This window comes from Suricata suricatta, chromosome 2, assembly GCF_006229205.1.
Source record: "Suricata suricatta isolate VVHF042 chromosome 2, meerkat_22Aug2017_6uvM2_HiC, whole genome shotgun sequence".
NCBI classification, from domain to species: domain Eukaryota; kingdom Metazoa; phylum Chordata; class Mammalia; order Carnivora; family Herpestidae; genus Suricata; species Suricata suricatta.
Window position 1 is genome coordinate 170,693,059 of NC_043701.1, and position 10,577 is coordinate 170,703,635.

General features: G+C 42.5%; 1 protein-coding gene across 3 annotated transcripts in view; it reads right to left on the reverse strand.

Moving 5' to 3' along the window:
* Positions 1-3,874, reverse strand: part of CCDC186 (coiled-coil domain containing 186) — a 49,971-nt gene extending 46,097 nt beyond the window's left edge. The window contains exon 1 of one of the 3 annotated variants that reach the window (XM_029932609.1): positions 3,696-3,874. In XM_029932609.1, coding sequence (XP_029788469.1) covers positions 3,696-3,736 — 41 coding nt within the window. In that variant the 5' untranslated portion in view covers positions 3,737-3,874. The other 2 variants (XM_029932610.1, XM_029932611.1) reach the window with 2 other exon arrangements.
* Between the last annotated feature and the right edge of the window lie 6,703 nt (positions 3,875-10,577).

Consider the following 10,577-nt stretch of genomic DNA (forward strand, 5'->3'; position numbering starts at 1 on the left):
GACAGAAAGGAACCTGTGTAAAAAAACATGAAAGCACTTTCACATGATGAAAATATCAGAAACTGAAGTTCATAGAAGGCAAATTGAATTCTACTTTTAAAAGATTAAAAACTAAAAACAAAGATTAAAAACGAAGGTATTTCAAATAACTAGATAAGTCCTACCAAAAAGGAGAAATATTTTGGACAGTAGTCACATTCTTTTTTTTTTTGTAATTTTTTTAATGTTTATTTTCCAAAGAGAGAGTTGCGAGCAGAGGTGGGGCAGAGACAGAGACACAGAATCCTAAGCAGGCTCCAGGCTCCAACTAACGGAACTGCGAGATCACAGCCTGAGCTCAAGTTGGGTGCTAAACAAACTGAACCACCCAGGCACAACCAGTAGTCACAATCTAATTAAGCTTGTAAGTAAAAATTTAACTTTAATATTCTGAGTTTCCATTACATAAAACATATTAATAGATTTTTAAAGTTGCCTTTAGTTTACGGTTTAAAGAGTATGAGGCCAAGGTCAGTCATCCCTATGGGGTTTGTTTAGGCTTGCACCCAACACTCAGGGCAGAGTAAATTTTTAGGGTTATGTGCATTATATCACAAAAAAGATACTACGACAGATTCAGGGCAATAGATGCAGCAAGAGTCCCCCCAAATAGTACCAAATCCCGTGAGAGGATAACAGGAGAAAGAGAAATTATGAACCATCAAGATTCCAGGAAAAAGAGGTTAAGTAGCCATCTAATCTATCACATTATTAAGTCATATGTTATATGACCAGTTTAGTATCTTAGACACATGCAATTTTATAAATCCCTAATAATAAGTTTTAAAGCAGAAAGTTTTAAATATAGAAATCTTATTTGAAGCTATCTGTAGAGAGCTATTTAAACTTTACTGAGTTTCAGGAAATATAAAAAGCTTTCAGCTAATTTTTTCCAAATCTGAAAATTAAAAGAAAGGGAAGGAAGGGAAAAAAATGACCTATAGTTCCCTCTTCAAAAAAGACAACTAATTAAAAAAAATTAAAGTGGTAAGTCTGCCTTCTAGTAAGTGGTTCTGGTTAATGTTTAAATTTTGAAACCACCTTTGGCCTGGGCTCAGTTAACATGGTATAATATAGTTCACCAAAAAAAAATTATTTATTGGTACTTACTACATAATCATCCTATAGGAGACTACCAGTTCCTGAGTCCTAATACATGCATACTCACTCACAAGCCAATCAGCATTTTCCTTGGCCGGGTTTAATTTCTACCTTGTATCTATTGCCCCGCCATCCCAATATTATTCCATTTGTTTACTTCTTCGCCCAAATTGATTTTTTAATATGTTTATTTACTTTTGAGAAAGAGAACAAAGGAGGGGGGGGTGTGTGGAGGGAGATAGAAAGGGAGACACAGAATCCCAGGCAGGCTCCAGGCTCTGAGCTGTCAGCACAGATCCCTGGGCCAGGACTTGAATTCACAAATTCACAAACCGTGAGATGGTGACCTGAGCAGATGCTTAACCGATGCCTAATCGATGGAGCCACGCAGGTGGCTCAGACCAAATATTTTAAATCTCAGTAGCTGAGAAATACAGTTCAAAGAAGTCTGAAATCATGAGATTTCAAATGGTTTCAAAATCAAATGATCTATGCTCCTAGTGTTGCCCTGAAAATACTAAATGTAACACTGAAACACCCTAAGCCCAATGAATGGTTATGAGAAATTCAAGATTTAGCTTTATTATTTAAAGCCAGAGATAAGGGATAAAAAAAATCCTAAATTTTACTGAAAGAAAAAAGAACCCATAAAACTTGAGACCAAGGATTCTTACTTTAACATAGAACTGTTAGAAGAATGTGGAAAACTAATGCAGATTTCTAGTCATTCTTTAAAGGGAAAGAGTTTTCCAAATTTCTAAATACAGCTGCTTCGACCTATCATCTCCTTGTAAAGAGTCAACATACAACAGTTACCCTCGCTTCGAGATGTCAGCGCATAGCTGTAAAAAGGTATTTTTAAATTGAATATACCAGTGTACTAGGCAACTACCATCAGGAATGCTGTCGTTGAATAGCACTGAAGGACAAGTCTTGCATTCACAGGTGAAGGAACTAAAAAGTTAAGAGTAATTACTGTGCCTGCTACTCCTTTCATGTAGTTAGCGTTAACCTCTGAAATACCAATTACTTTCTCTGAACCTCCACTGTTGAAAGAAATCTCGAGGTTTATATGGTGGTATTCTGAATTTGACAAGGCTTTAAAAATAATAACATCCACAGAAACACAATCCATGCATTTCTAGGTGAAAAAAACCCAAGAATACAGGCACAAGCCAGGCATTTCTTCATTATTTACATGTTTGCCTATCACAGCGTAAAAAGCAATTTTAATTCTTTTAAGATTTGTGAATTACTCAATAATAATAACGTCGTTGAATTTAAAATAAAATAACACCAAAAAGGGAAAAAAGAATGAGGCCAATCATCATTCTTTTCTATTCCTCTACTGAATAAACAGTTGAAAAGCAGCTGTACAGAGAATAGTATACTTTATTCACAAGGAGATAGTTCAGTTTCCCTATCAATGTCTCTTGAACCTCGAGCTTTCCCACAAGATCAACTCGGCAAATATGGAGGTGAGGTCGGTAGTTAGTAAGGCTACACCCACAATGAGCATACCTATCCGTTTGGTCGTTTTTCAACGATTACCAGCACAGCTCTTGAAATACTGTTGCACTGGTTTACTGCATACTTTCCTTACAAAAACTTCCAGCCTATCATTTTGGAAGAAGTAAAAAACGCTAGGCATCAAGGGAACATCAAACACACACACGGAGAAAACTGCCAAATGCCTGGTACCCTATGCCATTATTTTTACTAAACGAATTCCCACCGGTAACAAGACTATCAAGTGAAAGGAGTAGATTCTAATCCTGATGCTGCGACTCCAAACCCAGGCCTCTTTAAATAACACCACGATGTGAATGTTAGCTACAGCTGCTAAATTGCTAACAGCTAAGCATTAATGACACCTGCGCTGTCCCCTCGGAGAAATGTAGCAAGAAGAGCCTTCCCCGTGTTACAAGTTTGATAAACACAAATGTGAAATATCCTTACCAGCCAAGGTTTGGCTTGATGTTCTTGGAAGAAAAGCAACATAAAAACCAAGAATATCTTTCATGTCCAAAATAAAAAAACCAAAATCTTCTTTAAGTTACTTACGACCATAGTAATGGAAGTGTTTAGAAAACGGTAAAAAGTCGCCGCAATAGTAAACATAAAACACACAGTCAACTTGGAGACGAAAAGAGAAACAGGCGATTGAGTCTATGAAAAATCACCAAACAGGTGGGGGCTTAGCCGCAGTTCGCACTGGGAAACCAGGCAATCGGCCCAAATTCGAATGCTCTCCGGGCACCACTCGGGAGGCGCGGCCCCAGGACCCCCGCCGATCTCCGGGCCGCCGGCTCTCCAAGTCGGCCCGGGACCCAGGGAAGAAGACAGGGACAGGAAGGGACACCTAACTCTGTCCCCCTAGCGCTCACCTGCCTCCACTGTTCCCGACAGAGGCCAAGGCGGACGGCCGACCCGGGACACGCAGAACCGCGGGAGACGTGGGCAGTCTCGCCGCGCCGCCACCGCGACTCCCGGTCCGCTTCAGCCACCCGTCAAGCACTCACCCCACTTCTCCGAGCCTCAGGCCGCACCCCTACCGAGGCCGCTGAAGCTCCGGCTGAGGACCTAATTTCTCCATTGTGGGGACCGGCAGGCCAGGACGTGCGAGGAGACAGAGAAAAGGGACAAGACCGACACCACGGTCCCTCCTTCACGGCTTCCTCAAACCCCCGCGGAGCTGACACATCAACAAAGATGGCGGCGACGCTGAAGCCGGCCCCACTACAGCTGAGTGGGCGGGGCTCCCAGGAGCAGCCAATCAGCGAGGCCCAGGGGGTGTGACGCGACGCACCTCGGGGCCAGTGTAACCAGTCTGCAGTGGGCGGGGCCGGGGCAGCACCGCCTCCTGCGCTCGAAGCGCTGAGGCCCGAGCTCAGACTCCGGGCACCTACGCCCCAACTGACTCGGCTACCCCGCGATCATGCCGGTCCTGTCTTGTGTACCGCGCCACTCCTGACCCAACCCTGTTCTTTCTTTCTAGAGAAAGCGCTCCTTGGATATAAGCCCACCTCACCTTTTGACGCTTCTCGTATTAGTCAGGGGCATAAAGCAATAAAAGAGAATTCGGAATTTTGTGACTTCCCAGCTCTGATGCGGAAACCCTGCACCTGACGTAGGAGGAATCAGCAGGAACAGCCTACCTGCTCGTCGACAATTCATCTCTGAGAGAGATTCTGGGGGTTTCCATAACGCCGCGTTCGTGTGTACAGCGTGGCACTCATTGCCATTGTTTAATAATAAACTGTTGGTGCGTTCATCTCTGGCACCAGGCTGTGAGCGCCTTGAGTGCGGGAAGTTCCCTATCCCGCCTGCGGGATGTCCTTATAGGCAGCGTGGGGAGTGACATGCCTGAGCTGCTCAATAATTAGCAACAAAAAGTGTATTGGGGGGGAAGGGGGAAGTGTATTGAATACAGTTGCTTAAACGGGTCCAGGTAAGGTGAACAGTTTCAGTCCGGGGAGGTTCGGAAACCTTCTGTCCAGTGAGGTGATGTTCTTTGGTTTAGGACTCCTTATTCACGACTTAGGAGTGAAAATAGTTAATTCTGACAAGTTGTCGAATTGAGAGTTTGTAAAGCAATGCTAGTTCCTGTTCTGTTAAGCTTCTTTGATAACTGCTGGGGGTGGAAACACTAAAAAATTCAACATCGTGTAATTCTGTTCCTCTTTCCTTTTAACAGGAAATAGCACCTCCTTCCTTAAATGAAAACAGTGCAGTGAAACACACATTGCAGTGTAAGTGTTTTAACAGTGAAGAAATGATTTAGCTTTAAAACAGTCAATCAAACATTCCTAGTGAGATATATTATTTCAAGGGAAAATAAAAATTTAAGCATTTTTCACAACTCATGGTCAGTAGTAACATTCATATTGTTTCTGAAATATACATATTAATAATACTAAGCATTAAAGTAATTAATGTTCCTCTTTTTTTTAATGTTTATTTATATTTGAGAGAGAGAGTGAGATACAGTGAATGAACAGGGGAGGGGCAGAGAGAGAGGGAGACAGAGAATCTGAAGCAGGCTCCAGGCTCTGAGCTGTCAGCACAGAGCCCAACAGAGGGCTGAAACCACAAACCCTGAGATCACCACCTGAGCTGAAGTCGGATGCTCAACCGACTGAGCCACCCAGGCACCCCAAGTAATTATGTTTCTCAAAACCAAGATTTTCAGTATTGGAGAAAGGAAATACAAGTACATCATCAAATAAATTAAGTAAAAATTCTGCAAACCTAAATTTGAATTTAGAAATATCAGTATGAACTCATGTTTTTTTTTTCATTAAAATCTGTCCACTGAAAAGGCCTGAAACAACCACCAACCCAATGCACACCCCTATTCTCCATCATTTGTTAATATAATTTCCCATTAAGGGTCACCTGGGCTCCTCTTGGAAATCAAGAACTGTTTCTAAGTCTGGGGCAAGAAAGATACAAGAAAGTCGAAGACATGTTGGTTGTATCAGAAAGCAAAGAAGAAAATGAAGATAATAGCTGTGTTGAAAACTTGGGCCAATTCAAAGGTATGCGCACAGGTCAAAGGACAATTAAGCATTCAAAAATGGTAACAGCAACTGATTGAGATACATCTACTACGTCAAAAATTAGTGTGTGTTGATTTTTTAAAACATTATTTGGTCACCTTTGGAGATGCCGAAGAATCATCACATTCTCAAAACTGATAGAAGAATCAAGCATCCTAACTTTCCTGTAATAAACTGAAACTAAATCAAATAGTCGATGTGGTGGACACCTGGGTGGCTCAGTTGGTTGAGCGTCTGACTTTAGCTCAGGTCACAATCTCACGGTTTGTGGGTTTGAGCCCTGCATTGGGCTCTATGCTCTCTAGCCCAGAACCTGGAGCCTGCTTCAGATTCTGTGCCACTCTCTCTGTCCCTCCCCTGTTCACACTCTGTCTCTCTCTCAAAATAAATAAATAAATAATCTTTTAAATAGTATGGTAAAGTTCTTCACAGAATTCTGGATAATAAATGCAGAAGATAAATTTTTGCCATTTTGCTAGGCCTAATGAAATAATGGACCTAGTTAACAATCATCACTGAGTCCAGAATCACTAAATGAAAACGCAGTGGAAAACCTTATAGTAGATGGATGGGCTGACAACACTTGAACCTGCTAGATCAATTTTAATATCTCACAAAGAGAAACAACTAAATATTAAATGTCTTCTGATATGATGCAATAGAGGAACACCTGTGAAATATTCTTACCAGAGGGAATGTACTCAAAACTGAATGTAAGAAGAACTACCATTAGTTCAATATGTAAATTGCAAGAAAATGATTAAAAGGAAATCTTATTTGGGGAACCTCAGTGGCTCTGTTGGTTAGGTGTCCAAGTCTTGACTTAGACTCTGGTCATGCATGGTTTCATGGCTAATGAGTTCCATCCCTGTATCGGGCTCTGCTCTGACAGCATGGAGCCTGCTTAGGATTCTATCCCCCTCTCTCTCTCCCCTTCCCCCCATTTGGTCTTTCTCTCTCAAAATAAATTTTAAAAAAATAAACTAAATTTTAAAAAAAAGGAAATCTCTTTTTTTTACTTATTTATTTTTGAGAGACAGAGAGAGATAGCGCGAGAAAAGGAGTGTCAGAGAGAGAGGGAGATACAGACAGAAAAAAACAGTCTCCAGGCACTGAGCTAGCTGTCAGCACAGACCCTGACTTGGTGCCCAAACCCATGAACCATGAGATCGTGACCTGAGCTGAAGTTGATGCTTAACCGACTGAGCCACCCCAGGTGCCCCTGGAGATTTCTTTTTAAAGTATACTACTGAATACAAATATAGGATCTTGTATGGAGCCTGATTTGAACATAACAATTATTAAAAATCATGTGAGACTCTGAAAACTTCAAATACAAATTTTATGATATTAAGAAATTATTAGTGGAGCACCTGGGTGGGTCAGTATGTTAAGTGTCCAATTCTTGCTTTCTGCTCGAGTCATGATCCCTTGATTTCGTAGGATTGAGTCTCATATTTGTCTCTGTGCTGCGAGTGTGGATCCTGCTTGGGACCCACTCTCTCCCTCTCTCTCTGCCCCTCTCTCACTCATGCACATGCTTTCTCTCAGAATTAACATTTAAAAAAAGAAATTATTAGCTTTAAGTTTTGGTGATGCTTTTAAAAGTTATGATCTTTTGGGACACGTGGGTGGCTCAGTTGCCTGAGAGTTTGACTTCAGCTCAGGTCATGATCTCATAGTTCATGGGTTCAAACACTATGTTGGGTTCTGTGCTGACAGCTCAGAGCCTGGAGCCTGCTTCCAGTTCTGTGTCTCCCTCTCTCTCTGCCCCTCCTGCACTTGCTCTGTCTCTTTCTCTCAAAAATAAAAACACCGAAAAATTTTTAAAAGTTATGGTCTTTAAAGATACATACTTTGATATGTATAGATAAAAAGATGCAATGTCCCAGAAAGCAAAATGATTTAAAAAAACCCAAATAAAATAATCACATTAATGGGAATATGTCAAAGGATAAAAGAGCCAACTAAAAGAGCTCCCAATGGCCAAAGTTGGAAAAATTTGAGCAAGGAAATAAGTTAGTGTTGTAGTACAACTCAAAATGTAAAGTAGGGGTGCCTGGGTGGCTCAGTGAGTTAAGCGGCCGGCTTCAGCTCAGGTCATGATTTCACAGTTCGTGGGACATGTGCTGACAGCTAGCTCAGAGCCTGGAGCCTGCTTCAGATTCTGTGTCTCCCTCTCTCTGACCCTCCCCTGCTCGCGCTGTCTCTCAAAAATAAATTAAAAAAAAACATTAAAAAAATACGAGTTTATACTAATACATATACTGTATGCATGGTTTGTAAGGACGCGGGTCAGATCCGGCCCTCCCCACCAGGCCTTCCCAGTCTTCCCGGAGCTGGTCGTGTTGCACTGCCGGTGGAAATGCAGGTCTGATCCAGTCCTCCCCTGTACTTAAAGGGGAAGGCGCCAGCTTCTCCTGAAAGGGCGCACCTTAAGGAAGGACAACTCCTGCGGCGCCCAATCAGAGAGGCCGGCTGATACCTTTGACCTTTCTAGAGGCGGGCCTAGTCACGCCCCACATGGGGCGTCCTAGGCCCACTCTGATAGGTCAATACTCCAACTATTGTGATTGGCTCCCACAACTGCCAGTATTAATGGGGGGCAGGGATTGGATCACTGTACACCTGTCATCATTTCCTATAACTCCCCCACCCAAAGGCATAAAAGGCCCTGCCCTGCTTTTGTTCGGGGCTCTCTCCACGTGGCCAGCGGGTTGGCTGGAGACTGTGAGCCCGAGCTTAAGCTTGTAATAAAGGCCCTTTGCTTTTGCAGGCGTGACTCGGTCTCCCTAGCAGTCTCTGGTGCTTGTTTTGGGGTGATTTCACAAACTTGGGTACAACAGGTTGAATATATTAATAAGTGAGGAAGAGACAAATCGCCCATGCAAAAAATAAATTGAAATAATGCCCGTATTTGGCTTTTAAAGAGGGGAAGCAAAACCTCTCTTTCTTAGGTGTAGACTATGTATAATGACTTCCTTCGAAAGTGTATGATATGCAAAGAGAGGGAAAACAAAAGTCACTTTAGAGTACAGAAACCTGAAGAACACCAGTCAGGTGTGGGGGTCACAGGCATGCTATAAAGGTGGTATAAGAATTGTGTCCTTCCACAATGTCAGCTGTATTCAATCATACATCAAGATTAATGTAATTTGTAAAGCAGTTTCAGGATTCTAAACTCAGAGATTTCACTACGTATTTAACTTGGCTTCATAGACATCATACATTGTACACTATAAAGTTCTGAGATACAACAAATGAGATACAATAAGGATAAGAAGTTTATGAGCAAAACAAAGTCTGTGAGCACAGACTTAAGATGAAGACTTGGTCAGTTCTGGGCCAGCTCTAGGCACCTACCACTTAATATGTTCAAAAAGTGGAGGATCAATCAGGCAGAGTCTCCGGCATCAGGTGGGCAGATGGGGAAAGGTCAGCCCCCAGAGAGTCTGGCAGTTTGCTGCAGAAATCCTCACTTTTTAGAGAAGTTTAATCAATCTTGGGCCTTTGCAGGTTTCCTCTAGTGCTAGTGATTATCAGCTCCTGGTTCTTCCAAGCCTTACAGGTTATTAGTCCTTGGTACTTCCAGTCTATATTGGTTTTGGTGACATCTTGTGTTAGCTGCAATCCTCTTGGCTGCTTTTCTGATTACATCACAACTTGACCCGAGGGACTCCATCTTGCTCCCTGCAGGTGGAAAGCATCAACTGTCAGGAATCATGTTCAATAATGTACACTTGATATGATGCAATGTGAATGGCACTTTACCTCTGTAGCCTTTTTTCCAAAAACCTACTAACTCCAGTCTTATGATGAGAAAAAACATCAAACTCTGACAGTGAGGCATCTTGTCAAGGTCATCGAAACAGGGAAAGTCTGAAAAACTGCCATAACCTAGAAGACATGAAGTCCTAAGGAGACATGACAACAAAACATAAAAAGGTGGTGTCCTGAATGGAATTCTGGCTCAGAAGAAAGGCAGTAGGTAAAAACTAAGGAAATCTAAATAAACCCTGGACTTGAGTAATAACATATCAACGTTGGTTCCTGAATTGTAGCTAATATATCCTACTAAGGGGAAACTGGGTGTGGGTAATGTGACAAACTTCTAGCTTCTCAATTTATTATGTAAATCTAAAACTGTTCTTTAAAAAAAAATCCATTATGGGGCACCTGGGTGGCTCTATCAGTCAACTAACTTCGGCTCAGGTCATTATTTCCTGGTTCATGGGTTCAGGCCCAGCTTCAGGCTCAGTGCAGACAGCTTAGCACATATAGCCCGCTTTGGATTCTGTGTCTCCCTCACTCTCTGCCCTTGCCCGATTCGCGTCCTGTCTCTCAAAAATAATAAACATAAAAAAGAAAAAAAACATTATAAGGTATACAAGATACAAGTCAGGATTTGCTTCCAAACAACAGGAGTGTGTGAGGGGTACAGATGTGGACAAGACTCACCGTGAATTGGCAATGTTGAAACTAGGCGTGAATTACATGGGGGTACTCTTTTTCTTCTGCATTTTTGAAAGGTCCCTAGCCTGCCCCCACCCAAAGTTTTACGAGTATTTGAGTAGCACCAACATATAACCAGGTGCGGGGGTGGGGGGAGAGTTGGGTAGGAAGCGATCACCTGTGTTTAGTTTCCAAGACCAGGCAGAGGTAACAGATTAATTTGAAAAACCTTGTAAGCCTTTAAGTGGTTAATGCGACCCAAGTGACCTTTAGGGAGACCGTCTGGGTCTTTGCGCTCAAAATTCGCTCTCCGCGTTCGCAGGGCTAGATTTCTAGAAGCGGCTGGAATAGCTCTAGCTAGAGCGTCTCCGCAGAGGACCTCCGCGAGCACTCAGCGCCCAAGCACAATGACGTGCCCCGGGG